This window comes from Caretta caretta, chromosome 1 (genome assembly GCF_965140235.1).
Source record: "Caretta caretta isolate rCarCar2 chromosome 1, rCarCar1.hap1, whole genome shotgun sequence".
NCBI classification, from domain to species: domain Eukaryota; kingdom Metazoa; phylum Chordata; order Testudines; family Cheloniidae; genus Caretta; species Caretta caretta.
Window position 1 is genome coordinate 102,982,542 of NC_134206.1, and position 15,245 is coordinate 102,997,786.

At 47.7% G+C, this 15,245-nt stretch overlaps 1 protein-coding gene across 2 annotated transcripts in view; it reads right to left on the minus strand.

Moving 5' to 3' along the window:
- The window catches only part of FGF14 (fibroblast growth factor 14), a 628,252-nt gene extending 622,575 nt beyond the window's left edge, over nt 1-5,677 (minus strand). Inside the window, exon 1 of one of the 2 annotated variants that reach the window (XM_075129684.1) lies at nt 4,839-5,677. In XM_075129684.1, the coding sequence (XP_074985785.1) occupies nt 4,839-5,046 (208 nt within the window). In that variant the 5' untranslated portion in view covers nt 5,047-5,677. The remainder of the gene's footprint in view (nt 1-4,838) is intronic. The other variant, XM_048854481.2, reaches the window with a different exon arrangement.
- Between the last annotated feature and the right edge of the window lie 9,568 nt (nt 5,678-15,245).

Here is a 15,245-nt window from a genome sequence, read left to right on the forward strand (position 1 = left end):
TTGAGAATGGTCCTGGATTGACACTAATGGAAACTAAATTTCTGTATCCACAAAATATTTACAGTCTATATAAAACAGAAATGCCAGCTCCCCCACAGTAATATCTCTTGAATTTAACTTGGAAAGAAGCCTCTCAATAGGAAGGAACAGAGAAGAACATTTAATACATTCTCTCTCTGCTGAGACAGAGAACAAGGGTGGCAAACATGATAGTGGTTTCTGTGATGGAAGCCCCTGTCCGTTAGGAAATGGACTGAAACAACCAACTCATCTCCCATAGACAACCAAACAGTTGTCATATGGTACAAATTTCAGGCACTGACAGTCTCAATTAAATTTGAACCAAAAGCCTAGAGGTTAGAAAAATGTCCCATTACCAATCCTTCAAACCTTAAAATAATTACATAATCAATACATTCCCTAACCAAACATATGCACAGTTAGGGCCTGATCCATAGCCCACTGAAGTCAACAGAAGTCTTTCCATTGACTTCACTGGGCTTTGAATCAGGCCTTTATGGCCTAGATCAGTATAAAATGTTCTCTAAGAAGGCCCTGATTCTCCATTACCCTACACCTTGTGTAGTCATTTCCACCATATTAGAATGGTTGCATTTTACATCCAGTTTGCCTAGGGGGAACTGACTACACAAGCTGCAGGATAGTAGAGAATGGGGCCTTGTGAATCTAAAAAGATTGTAATGTTTACATTATTGACAGAACACAGAAATTTCAGTTAACTTGTATTACTAAAATTCAAAAAGCTAAAAAGGAAAATTCTTTCCAATTGTAAGTAAAAACAAGTCAAATGAGTTCTACAATTTTCTCTCCTTACAAGAAATGTGAAGTAGATAACAGTCATGCAATTTTAGGAAACAGAGACAGTTCTTCTTCCCAGGATCCATAATTTGAAACACAAATGTTCTTTAGCCTTCCATGTCCCATTAGAGATAAACTAAAACTTCCTGACCTGATATGAACATGACTTGTATAACTCTCTAGACCAGCAGCCCTTTGCTTTATTAATGTTGGCTTTCTCTGAAGTAATGCCTTGTGTCAATAACTATGGAAGAGCTGGCTTCAGAATTCACTAGGAAATAATAGAAACTGGGACAGAGCATGTGGGTCCTGATCAGGAGAAGGCTGGGAGATGGATTTCACAAGGGAGAAGTTACAATAAGAGTGGGAAAAGAGAGGAGTATCTGAAAATGTGCAGTCCCGGCTGCATTTTCTGAAACAGAGCTTCTCTTTAATAGTCTAAAGAGTGACAAACATGCTTCATAACAATCAGTGGATCTTAATTGCTCAAACACCCACCAGTGCATTTTATTCAGCACTCAGCACTCCATACAGAACTGTTATCATTCACCCTTCAAACCCAACCCTTTATTAAAAGTTTACATCTGAGTCAATGCGATGACAGGCAGAGAAGTCCACCCTTTGCAATGTGGCGGATTCTCATACAATGTGCAAGTAGGGATGGGCTCCGAATGAGTATATCATTTGTGAGTAAGGAAGAGAGTGGTGCATGTGCCACATACGGAGATCAGAGTAAAGGCAAAGAAGAGCACGGGAACAAACATGGGATGGCTGGTCTGTTGCAAAGACAGAGGAAAAAATAGTTTACACCCAGAACAATGCAGTAATCAGTTTCCAGTAAGCAGTATTACTTACCAAAATATCAGCTAATCTAATCAAGAAGATTAGTGTTTATTAGTCTCTCCAAATAGCCAATGATTGTTTAATTTTACTCTGGAAAGGGATTTTAGAATGGAGGCATATGCTTTGGTTTTAGTTTAAGTCTCTGTTGCTGTATTTATGTCATAAAAGAATGAAAAGTACTTAGATCTTGTTGGATCAATAATTAAAGTCAGAGACCACAACATCAGAAGACATGACTGAATGGATAATACATATTTTGGTGCTCAGTTTGATGCTTGTTTTATTTAATCACAACACAAATAACTGCTAGAACATAGCATAAATACCTTGTAAATTTCCGATATTAACCTCAAGAGCTTACAAAATAAAATACACTTATCACATGTAACATTCTTACAAAGGTTGCAAATTCAGCTACAGACTAGTAGGCCATAGAATGTGACTTTAAAACTTGGTAGAAGAAGTGATCTAATATCTGAACTGCTGTGGTACGTCAGACACTGATAAAGAAATTCACTGTAGTAATGCCACTCCCTGCACACTGCCAAGTAGTTCTGTTAGAATCAAAACCTATTTATCTTCTCTGAGTCATAATAACAAACAGTGGTGAATGATCAGTCTTTTTCTCTTGGGCTTATTACAATTAGGAGAGGAGGGGAGTTTGGCAACATTTCACCTCAATCATTAGGAACAGTGAACCTTGGTATCACAATCTCCCAACACATTTTAAAGACTTTATCTGGAGCAAGAAAAGAAGTAAAAAAGCTTACCATGTCCCTGTAACAAAATGATTATAGAAACAAGGAAAAGGGACAGCAAGGTTTGGAAAGCAAAATGACTTGAAATACAGTAATAAAGTACACATTAGCAAGGTTTGAAACCCCTAGTTTGGATTGTATCATTAACAGAATAAGGTTCAAGCAACTGACACCTGTTGATGTTGTTCTTGGCCACACTTTGAATTATTCCATCACCTCCCTGTCCAATGTTTCAGCATTCCCAAACTAGAATGTGAATTGCTATATAATGTTGTGTCATTTGGGACCTTCCTAAACAAACCAAAAACCTCTGATATATTTTCCACAATACAGGGAAAGAGGGGCCACGTGTAATAGACCGCTTTTAAACGGGGAGCGAGGGGAAGCAAGTGCTTCAGATGAGCGCTTCTCAGGTCACTAAGCTCCCCAAAGAGACTATTATTAACCCATCTTCTCCCCACTAAAGGGAAGATGCAACACATTGGCACCTAGGAGGTCTAGGCAACTCCACTAGCTCTATGCAAACTGAAGCGTCTAGAAACAAGCCCAGGCACACTTCCGTCTTTGAAAGGGTCAGGAAGCCGTTGGGGGAAAACTGGCCTGAAAGGCGCATTTCTTGTACTTGCGGGGTTAGCCCAAAACGTTCATTCCCCCCTGTCTCAGGGCGAGCAGGTCTCTTGCTCTGCCCTGCCACCTTAGCCGTAGTGCCACGTTTGAAGATTAGAGGCCAAGGGGTCGGGGGAGGTTAGATCACTTTCTCCGTGGCCACGGAAGGCATCTGCTCGGGGGCTGCACGGGCAGGGAGGGGAATGGGGCGAGCCGGCTGCTTTGCTTTCGCCGCCCGGGAAATTCATGGGGGGCTGGTGCTGCTGCACGGTTTGGAAGTTCCCCGCGCCAGGGGGGGAGGCTCGCGCACTGCAGTGCGTGGAAGCGGGGGGCGGGGGGGGGGGGAAAGCTGGCACTTTCCGGAAGGCTCAGCGGTCCCCTCACTAGCAATGCTCCGGCGGGCTGGGGCACTTGGGCCTCTTTGGTGTGCTGAGAGGGAACTGCTCCTTGCTGCAGCAGCAGCAGCAAAACCGGGGGGGGGGGGGCACCAGCCCAAGCTGGCAACCCGCCTGGGCGCCGATCTGGGTCTCTTTGCCCTGCTGCGAGCTGGGTCCCCGCTGCCTGCGCCGAGGCCGCTGCTTGTTGATGTTAGGGTGTCAGGGAGGCAGCGGGAGCTTATGATCTACTACACTGCAGTGCCAGCGTCTGGAGCTGCCGCGGCAGGGCAGCCAGCCCCGCTCACACCCACCCGCCCGCCTCCCCAGCAGCGCGCACACACACACACACACACCCCACACACACACACCCTCCCCCCCACACCCACACACCCCCACACCCCCCTCCGGGCTCCGCGCCGCTCGCGCTCCCCAGGGATTGCAGGCACAGCCCGCCACCCCAGGAAAGCAAGCGCAATCACGGCCCCGCTCCTGCAAACACAAGCCCCGGGCTCTCGCTCCCTTCCCGCGGCTGGTATTTCCCCGCAAGGCTGCCTCTCCCGGAGACGGGGAGTTAGCCTCCCCCGCCCTGCCGGCCGACGGAAAGCACTGAGAAGGCGGAGCGGGGAAGTGCCCCCTTTGGGCTGAGAGCGGGCTGCCCAAAGCACCTGCATTTGCCTTCCTTATGTAATGCACTGCAAGTTTCCCCGTTGGCGCCTGTTTGAATGGAAGCCGGTGGTCATCACCCTGGAGCGGAGGGAACAGACCCAGGGACGGGGGGCTCACCAAGGAGACGCGAAGCAAAGAAATACACAGCCAATAAAAGCACCCCAGCCTGTGCTGCTGCTGGTGGGCCGGCCTACTTTGGCTTAGTTTCCCTCGAGGCACAAGAAAGTGCCCCCTGGTCTGTGCCCCACAAGGGGGAGGGAGCGCTAGGGCAGCATGTGCGCTTTGGGGGTTGTATTTCACTCGGGAAAGGCGATCCTGGGTGGGAATATTGTACAAGCTAATCAGAAAGTCTTGGGCAGGACCCGAGTGGCATAGCCCCTGCACAGGAACTAACCGCAGGCAGGGGACCTCGCACCAGCCAAGAGCCCCTGAGCCCTCTTCTTCAAACTAGCTGCACCTGAGGGGGAGGGTTGGTCGACCATGGCAATCTTTCCTCTTCGGTGAAATGGGCGACAATATAAAACTTTCCTTCTCTCTGGACATACCCCTCTCCCCCCCCCCCCCCCTCCAACCAAGAGAAGCAGACTGGGTTTGCATCGTCGCCGGAGCTAATCTAAAACTGATCCTTCATACACATATTCACATGCATGTCCGTACTGGCCTCGTTATATTTCCCTTTCTCCCCTCCGCAGGGTTGCAGAGCTACCTCAATGAGCCAACAGACAGGATAGCATCAAAGGAAAACAATGCGATGCAATGTATTGCTTACCAGTTGAGTTCTTGTTTTTCTTAAGACTCTTGCCACAAAGACACTGCAGCATATGCGATCCTTTGCTGAAAATGTTCCAAAGAAACCACATTGATTTGGGCGAAAAGCAATCCAGCAGCTTATACACCCTGAGAAAGAAGAGATCCTTGCGGTTGCATAATAATAAGCTGGGATCAGTTCTCCTGAAGAGGGGCACCAGTTTTACCATAGAAAAAATAATTATATTCCGATCTTCTCCCAGTTTTTTTTCCTCACGTGGTTTATTTCTTTGAGACTTCTCAATCGATGCTTTTTGCAGCCAGCTTATCCCCCTAGATCAACACTGGATTATTACCAAAAGCGTGAAAAAGAAATCCTTTTTCAACATAAAGCCAAACGAAAAGTAAGGTAAAGAAATCCCTGCTGAGGCCAATAACTAAACAGAGACAAAAGATACCCAAAGAGAAAACCATAGCCTGTTACTTGATTGCTATGAGGATGGGTGGATCTGCAGAACAAAAGCCAAGACAGGATTCATCCTACTGAAAGACTGCCATTGTGCTGCCCCTAGGAGAGAAAAAAACACACAACCAGTACGACCACCCAGATCAAGTCTGATTGATGAAGATGTATACTCCTCTCTTAGAGTGTTGATTTTACCATCAAATCCCAGTGATCTGTGTAATCTTATTGCACCTGCGGGTCTCAATCACCCTGCAGAACGGATGCAAATCTAGCCCTTAGCAAGATCACAGTACGTGGAGAGAGAGACAGATCTCTTTCCTTCCTCTCACTCTCCCTGCTTCCAACACCCGTGTGCATTTGGAACAGATCCCTCCCTGGATTTCGCTCCTGAGCCTTGGATGTGAGTTACAGGCATTAGATAGAGTAGGAGGAGTTGAAATTTGCATTGAAAGACTGGCTTTCCATGACGTAGCCACGTGCTTCCAGGCCTGTCACCAGTGAGATGCTTCAGCCAGCCCAGGGAAGGCAGTGTCACTGCAGTCTCTGCCTGCCCTCCTCCTTTCCTCGTCCCCCGTTCCCCCCCCTCCGCCCCCCCCCCATCTGTCTGGGCTTCCTTGCCCTTGCTGCAGCTTAAAATAATGGTCACACTCTGCCACTTTTACACCTGGGTGAAGTGAAACCCATCCCTGAGCCAGGGAGGAAAAGAAACTGGCTTCCCTTCTGAGTAGAGAGAGGCAGGCTCCTGTCTGCAGACCCTTGTCACTTAAGGGGATGGCAGAGGAAAGACCTCAGTCCAGAAGCTCAACTCAGGGAAAGGGGGCCCTTTCCATAGTCAACTTCCCTTGGTCAGGCTCAGTCTCAGATTTCTTTTTGCCAGGCCTGTAAAAATTTTACCACAAACTCCCTTCTGCCCATACCTTCCTCAAAATTAATGACTCCTCTCCCCACCCTATCTTCCTATCTCCCCCAAACACAACCCTGCACCCCCACCAACCCTGACTTTTGTCCACCACTGCATTAACGTGCATTAATAACAGGGCAACTTTGTGCTCCTGAAAACCAGGAATGTCTCTGTTTTCAGAGTCTGTCTCTCTGGGTTTTGTGTCAACCGGTGTTTTGTAAACCCCAGTAGACTGTAACCCTTTGGGGGCAGTCCTTTAGCTGTATGTTTGAACAGCACCTCAATGCTGCAAATAAATACAATACCAACAATGACCTCAATACACTGGCGACCTGAACTAACAGAGGTCTAGGTGAACGCATATGCTCCTCAGCTATCACCCCTAGGTTTGTCAGACAGTAATGTTGCAACCAGCCCCTCATGAAGCTCTGCTGAGGGAAGTGTGCCTGTCAGCACTGCAACTGGACCTGTGTATGGCGACAGTGGCTACTGACTCAGACTTGAAGTTGATGTCCATGCTTCTCAACTTCACCTTTGCTGCAGCACTATATGGGTATTGGAGGAGTCAAAGGTTAGAGGAGATGTGATACAGAGAATGAGTAAGTGTGGAAGACTGAGAATGAGGCAGAGATATGAGGTCAGACTGAAAGTGAAGGGAAAAATGTATAGGCAATATGAGAGGGGAATGGAGAGCTTTTCTCTCCTCTCCTCCACCCAGCTCCAACCCTCTACCAAAGTCCTCCTTTTCCAGGACAAGAGCCCAGGTTTTCATATTGAATATCACTCTATAAATGAACCATTTAATTTTCTTTTTAACCACAAAAACTGTCTTCATCTAGTAAATCACTCTAAATATTTTTATCAATTCAAACCCAGGCAGTTCAGTGTTTCTGCTGAATTTGTGGGTGTTACCACTGGTCAAATAGGCACAATAGTAACTTCTGTAAAATGTGTGTGTTGGGACTTTGGGTCCTGTTCCTCCCCCCCCCCCCCCCCGCCACACCCGACTCTTGCTGCTTGTGTTGGGGTCTGCTTGTGGTTGTCAATGTTTAGGAAAGTTTTGCAATAGATATTTGGCCAAATAAGCTAGGGTTCTGGGGGCTAACTGTTCCCCAGACCCAGATCCTCAAAAGGTATCTGGGCACCTAAATACCTTTGAGGTTCTGGGCCATAGTCACTAGAATGCTTTAGGTTCATTCTGGTGAGATTTTGGATCTATATAGAATTGTACAAATATTAATTATTTAGTTGTTGCTGTCACATCTCTTCTGAGAGGTATTTAAATATTATTATCCCTATTTTACAGATGCGGAAAGTGAGACATAGAGTTAACGGCCAGCATTTTCAGAAGTGATTGTATAAAATTAGGCACCTAAATCCACATCTCTAGATACTTGTGCCTAAGAACATAAGAACAGCCATACTGGGTCAGACCAAAGGTCCATCTAGCCCGGTATCCTGTCTTCCGACAGTGGCCAATGCCAGGTGCCCCAGAGGGAATGAACAGATGAGGTAATCATCAAGTGATCTAAATGCCTAACTCTAGGCACCAAAGTTTGAAAAAGTTGACTGGTGCAATTCAACAAAGGTCACTGAGGGAGTCAGTGTGAGGAGCTGGGTTTATTCCTTTGTTCAGTCCCCTAAACTAATAAATGATCCTTCCTTGTGTCCAGAGGTCACGCTATTGTTCAGCAGAGGAGCTGGCTCAACCACAGGCTAGTAGGGAGTTCGTGACAACCCTAGTGCCATCAGTGGTAGCCCAGGCAGCACTGCCCCCTATATATGTGAAACTGATCTGGAGTCTTCTGACTTGGACCACAAAGGCCAGCTACATGGCTGTGAGTGGACTTTGAATAACCTATGATCTATACAAAAGAGCACTGACAAGCTTTCAATCCAAATGACTGGTTTGCATTAGTTACATTTTCAAAGCTACCTTCCCAAGGAAAAGAGCTAGTACTTACCTCCTTTTCTTTTAATGAACTCTGACATTCTCCTTTACTTTTCTTGATTCCACAAATTACAGGAGACCGTGGCTGTAAAACCGCAAAGACTGACTCTGACAGGGGCATCTGCGATCAGATGTGTCGACTGGCATGGGGGTGGGGCCGAAGACAGAGACACCATCTCTGGTAGGAAGAGAAATACATGGTCAGTCACCCTTTGCCTCAGGTGACTTCATGTCTAGGCTGAGCCAGTGAAGCAAGAGAAACCTATCTGAGGAAATCATCCTCCTCTGGGAGGGAATGAGAGAGAACTTGCCCAGAGTCTCCTTACTCAGACTTGAGGTCAATGAAAGGTTTGCCTGAGTCAGGACTTGAGGATTTGAGCCACAGTGTGTAAGTAAAAGAGATCTCCCTTTCTCGAATGAAAAGTGTATAATTTAAAAAAAAGAAAATCAAGCATATATATACATGTGACATATGTTTTCCTAATTCTAAATGATCTTTAAACAATTCATTTATAAATGGCCCTATCATTAACTGACATTGACCTAGGTGTAAGTATTTTAGCACAGTAGGGAGATTCACGAGCAAGAATACATTTTGCCCTTTAACAAGTGTAATATGCAATTTAATTTAATCAAACCAGGATTAGGCAAAGACAAGAGGGAAAGTGAGAGAGGGAGAGAGAGAGACTCATCCCAGTCTCTGAGGAGAGTGGGAAAAGCAACAGCTGTTTGTAGCCCCAATCTCTTAGATAGGGAGAAACAATCCTCCACCCATAGGGTTCTCCCAGGTGAGAAACCAACAGGCAATAGAGTCCCAGGGTGAGATTTTGGTGGGCAGATCCCTTCCCCATATGTTCTAGTTCCAGCTACCACTTGGGGAAAAAAGACAAGCCATCAATGAGGGACTCCAATTTCCCAGGCAGGGACAAAAAGCTTCCTCTTATCCCCATGGATCCCATGTCTTGGATTGGGGAGGAGAAAAGAGAAAGCTTTGCCGAGGGAACCCTTTTTCATGACAGAGTGTAAAAGACAAAGCTCCACCCAGGGTCTCCATCTTCTAGACAAGAGTGAGACAGAGAGATTCCCCTCCTAGAGAGGTTTCAGAGGAACAGCCGTGTTAGTCTGTATTCGCAAAAAGAAAAGGAGTACTTGTGGCACCTTAGAGACTAACCAATTTATTTGAGCATGAGCTTTCGTGAGCTACAGCTCACTTCATCAGATGTGATGAGATTTTATCTTGCAGGCAGAGGAGGGAAAAGAATCATCTGAGGACACATCTTCTTGGGTGGGGAGGGCAAGGATAATTCCATAAATCAGGCAGATAAAGACAACATTATGTCCTGGAATCCCATCAAGAAAAAGAGAGCCCCCTTTCCACCAAGACTCAGAACAGCCATACAGAACAAGCATGGCTTGTTTCTTCATAGAGCAGCAGGACTGAGGTGATGGCCAAAACAACATCTCTACCCTACCATTCCTGTCTACGCTGCAGCAATGAGACAGACAAGACTGACTGTGAGTATTTAGATTGTGGAGTCGTTGGGACAGGGACTATGTTTCCCTCTATAATCTGTACAATGTCAAGCATATGGGAAGTATTAAATTACTAACTAAATGCATGCTGAAAGCAGCTGCCCTCTGCCATACTAACGGGCACTGATCAGAAGCTGCTTGGCTCTAAGACTCTCTCTTCTTCATCTTAGCCTCTTCCAGTCTGAAAAATTCAGATATGCCATAAAAGGGTGGTTGTAAGGCTAACTTCATTGGACCCAATTCTCCACCACATTTCAGGGGAGATTGTCTATGCCATATTCATGGACAGAACATGAGAAACAAGAGCAGTGCAGATAAAAATGTCCAGCAGCTTTGGAAATGGTTGTCAGCCCATCCCAAACAGGAAGAGGGAATAACCCGTCATCCCTCTGCAGAGTTTGTGGGAAAAACCTAGCAACCCCTCTTATCTCTCTGCAGAGTTTGTGTCCAGGCACTCCCACTGAAGGGATGAGGTGGATGGGTTTGATCACAGGAGCAGTCGTACAGGTTGAGAACACATTGGTCTATCTAAGCAGCCAAGTTTTGGGGGACTGTGTGAAATTTCTCTCACAAGAAAGGGAGGGAAATGAGCCCCCCTACATCTCTGGGAGTAAATGTGAACAGGAGAGAACCTTTCCCCAAATGCACTCCCAGGAAGCAGGTACTGGGTGAGTCCCTGACCATACACACTTCTGTTGGGAGTTTCCAGGGAGTCACGTGAGGAATCTATCATCCATAACATCCTTGACACCAGAATGAAGTGGAGTACCCTTTGGTACCTGTAAGTTGGTGCAGCCCTCCTCGAAGTTTGGTCTACTAAATTCTTCTCCACACTAAGAAAAAAAGGGGGAATTAACAGTCCTCAGTGTGCCCTGGCCCTCAAGCAAGACAGGGCTGTGAACAGTCTGGACTCTGGGCCGCAACAAGGCAGAGCGATAGTCGTTTATTCGCCTGGCCATTAAGGAGGGCAGAGCAGCAAACAGTCAAGGCTCTGGCCTGCAGTCAGGCAGAGCTGTAGCACCAGTCCAGTCTATGAGGCCCAGGTAAGGGAGAGCGTCACGCAGTCTACGGGGCCCACGTAGGGAGTCCCAAGGAGCGCAGGTCTCCTGGCCTGAGGAGGGGGAGTACTGCCACCCCAGGGGTGGGGTGGCTGGGGCGACATGGGCCCACCCAACTCCACTGCATCCCAGCACAGGGCCCTAACAGTGACGGAGTGGTCCACCACTGGGTCAGTGGGGATCTGCCCACAACATGCTGACCCTGTACCAGGCCAGCTGTCAACCAGACTGCTGCCTGGGCTGCTTCCTACTCTCCCCCTCGGGTGTACCCATGTCCAGAAGGCATCCTCAGTCTCCCCAGGATACACTGCCAAGGGTAGCGGCAGCAGTTCCTCAGCATCGGCAGTGGCAGGGCTCTCTGGAAACTCAGACTGGTCTCCGGGGCAGTAATGGTTTTCCTTGGTGTCCCACTCCAGCAGCAGGGAAAGAGCATCTGTCTCCTTCAGCGGCTCCCTCACTGAGCTGCCGTGCCAGCCTTTTATACTTCCCCTTCCTGTTCCGCTCCTCTGCTTCCGGCATGTGGGGTGTGGCCCTCCTGGCTCCACCAGGCAGCTTGCGGTGTTCCCTCCGCATCTGAGGGAGGCCGTGCTTCCTTGCTACAGTATCCCATCAGTTGGGAGGGAGATAGCCCCAAGGAACATTCCTGTGAACCTGCTGACAACGTCCATGCTCCAGAACCCATGAAGGCCTCCATAGAGTCCAGCCTGGGAAGCCTGGTCCTGTGAGGTCCTGGGAGCACCCTAAGTGTGTGGAGGGGGTATTATGCAATGATCCATGAGTCCTCAAGCCGGATCCATGAGCTCTCGGGCCACTGCTGCATCCACAATACCACCACCACCCGACAGGCCTGCTAATGTCTGGAGAATAGAGAACTCTACAGCCTTACATGCCACTAAAGGTAACATCCCCAGGGACCCGACTGGAGCTCGGGAGCCCCTGATTGCTCTGAGTACACTATTTAAACCAGAAAGACACAGGAAGTTGTCTATACAACAAGGTGGATCCTGGTTTGTTGCTGCTATAGATCCTGCCATCTACTACCTGACTCCTAGACTCATCGCCGATCCTTGACTTCAGTCCCGCCTTGTTCCCAGCTCCTGCCCTCAGCCTCGCTCAGTCCCTGAACCCTGTCGCCTCGGTTCCTGACTGCTTCAGCTCCAATGCTAGGCTCCGACTCCTTGGATTTTGACTCTGTGCTGGCCCTTGGCTACGGCTCCTGTTTCCTGTCTGACCCCAGGCTTGACGCCAGCTCTGACCACTGGGACTGACTGCCCCCGCCCCAGTCAAGACATCAAGCAGCTTCAGGGAGTGACTGGGGCAGTTCTGTGGCGGTGCTGGGGGGCAGTTGAGTAGGGGTAGTTGAGTGTGTGGGGAGGTGCTGGGACAATTTTGGGGCACAGAGGCAGTGGGTGTGTGTGTGTGTGAGCAGGTGGAGTCCTTCCCTCTCCACACTGCTTCTAGGCTGCTGCTGCATGATTGACAACCCCAGGAGAGAGAGCCAGTGAGAGGGGATGAAGAAAGGCCACGTGGCTCCCTGCAGCCCCCGGTGCCTGGGAGGAGCCACTGCAGCCCCTGGTGCCTGGGAGGAGCAATGGCAAGAGGAATCTCAGCTGCAGCCTCTCCAGAGCCCAGTGGGGTTACACGAGAATTCAGCAGGGCTATAGGAAAGTGCTGCAGGCATGAGTGTTACATGAAGAGGTGTGATACTTGGCAGCCCTGCTCGTCCATTCTGTGTTTGACTGGGACCAGTAATAGATGCTTTAGAGGAGGTGCTAGAGTCCTTGTACTGGACAATACTATGACTTGTGTTGCTGTAGCACCTATGAACCCCGTTGTGCTAGGTGTGATAAAAACACACAACAATGACTATTCCTAGAATACTTCTGCCCTTAGGAGAAGTTATTTTCTTAACCTCCAAAATGCTGCCATGCTGGGACAACCCACAACCAATTGTGGGTGCAGGGGGAGATATTCAAAGGCACAAAGGGCATTTAGGTGCCTGGCTCCCATTGACTGTCAAGGGGAATCAAGTGCCCGTTGTGTCTTTGAACATCTCCCCTGAAATGTGGTGGAGAATCAGGTCCAACAAATTTAACCTTACAAAGCACTTTCAGGTAGGTATTATCCCCACTTTTAAGATGGGGCATGTGTGTATGGAAACTGAAGCACAGATAAATGAATGGGTTTGCCCAAGGTCACAGCTCTTTTAGTTCTATCCCAGTGCTTTAGCCACAAACTCATTCCCTCCCTAGGAAACTGGAAAATGCCTTGCTTCTAGTTCTCAAAAGTTCAAAGCTTGGGCCAGTTAACAACAGCACTACAGCTGATCAGTCAGTGTGATGATAGATAAAGGGAGATGCGGTCCTAGAGGTAGCTGGGTCCCACACTACGTAGGGCTTTGCAGTTATACCCCGTAATGGGTTGGATCACAGAAACCCCCTGGGAGCTGCCACCTGATGTGCCAAGAGTACTTCTGCTCCTGCTTTCCTGCCCTGCCAGCTTAGGACTTCAGTGTCCTGCCTGGTTTGAGCCAGACCTGCTAGCCTGCTGCAAACCCAGACCCAAGTCTGAACCACATCCCCTAACAGCTATAGGCTTAACTGAAAGCAGCTTACAGAAATGTTCCTGTCTTTAACACTCAGATGCCCAACTCCCAGTGGGGCCCAAACCCTGAATAAATCTGTTTTACCCTGTATAATGCTAATACAGGGTAAACTCATAAATTGTTTGCCCTCTATAACACTGATAGAGAGGTGCGCACAGCTGTTTGCCCCCCCCCAGGTATTAATACATACTCTGGGTTAATTAATAACTAAAAATGTATTTTATTAAATACAGAAAGTAGGATTCAAGTGGTTCTAAGTAGTAGAAGATAGAACAAAGTGAATTACCAAGCAAAATAAAATAAAACACTCTAAATAAAACAAGTCTAAGTCTAGTACATTAATAAAAACTGAATACAGGTAAAATCTCACTCTTAGAGATGTTTCAATAAGTTTCTTTCACAGACCAGACACCTTTCTAGACTGGGCACAATCCTTTCCCCGGTACAGCCCTTGTTCCAGCACATGTGGTAGCTAGGGGATTTCTCATGATGGCTGACTCCCTTGTTCTGTTCCACCCCCTTATATGGCTTTGTCACAAGGCGGGAATCTTTTGTCTATCTGGGTCCCTGTCCAGCCCCAAATGGAAAAGCACCAGGTTTAAGATGGATTTCAGTACCAGGTGACATGGTCACATTTCCTGTGAGACCCCAAGCCTTCATTCCTCCCAGCCTGACTCACAGGAAGTCCTGCCTACCAGGAGAGCCATCCACATGCAATTGTCCTGGTTGATGGGAGCCATCAAGATTCCAAACCATCATTAATGGCCCACACTTTGCATAACTACTATAGGCCCTCAGAGTTATATTTCATATTTCTTAGTTTCAGATACAAGAGTGATACATTTATACAAATAGGATGACCACACTCAGTAGATTATACGATTTGTAATGATATCTTACAAAAGACCTTTTGCATGAAGCATATTTTAGTTACATTATATTCACACTCATCAGCATACTTTTATAAGATCATATAGAGTACGTCACAACCCCAAACCTTGAAATCTGTACTGAGGCAGGTGGAAAGCCCGTTGGTCTGATTGTCCCCTGCCTTTCCTTCTGTGTTGACATTTATGCCTTTAGAAAGTGGGTGAAAATGCTACCATTATGATTTGATAGCATTTTACACCCACTTGGTAGCAGTGTAAATAATGACACAAGATGTAAGATAGAAGAGAATCAGGGTCAGGATGTACAAACAGAGGTGCAATAGGTTCACGCTGTTACCTTTGAGATTTAATAATCCATCCTGCCACCAAAGACAAGAGTTTACTCTAAAGTGAAGGGGTCACTATTTGAGGGAAATGCTAAGCTTCCAAAGGCATGTTGCCAGTCCAATACAAAATGAAAACTGACCGCAGTATAAATAATTCAGAACTATTTGAATACTATGTCCCAGACTTAGGGCTGTGTCTGAGCTGCACTTGGTGTAATCAGGAGAGGTGGACAAAGATAGCTTTACAGTACCCATACATTCTCCTCTTCCCCCACATACTTTGATCTTGGGACTAGCTGGGGCTGCTCGGGTTTCTGGCATAAAACCAAGGAGTCTCAAGATTGCTTTAATTTATGCCAAACTGTCCATGGGGCATTGGGGCCATTAAGGCAGTTGGATAATGCTAGTACAGGGGTGGGCAAACTTTTTGGCCTGAGGGCCACATTGGGGTTGCGAAACGGTATGGAGGGCTGGGTAGGGAAGGCTGTGCCTCATCAAACAGCCTGGCCCCTACCCCCTATCCGTCCCTTCCCACTTTCCACCCCCTGACTGCCCCCCTCAGAATCCCCAACCCATCCAACCCCCCCCCCTGCACCTTCTCCCCTGACCGCCCCATCGTGGGACCCCCCCGCCCCTAACCAACCCCCGGGACACCACCCCCATCCAACCCCCCCTGCTCCCTGTCCCCTGACTGCCCCA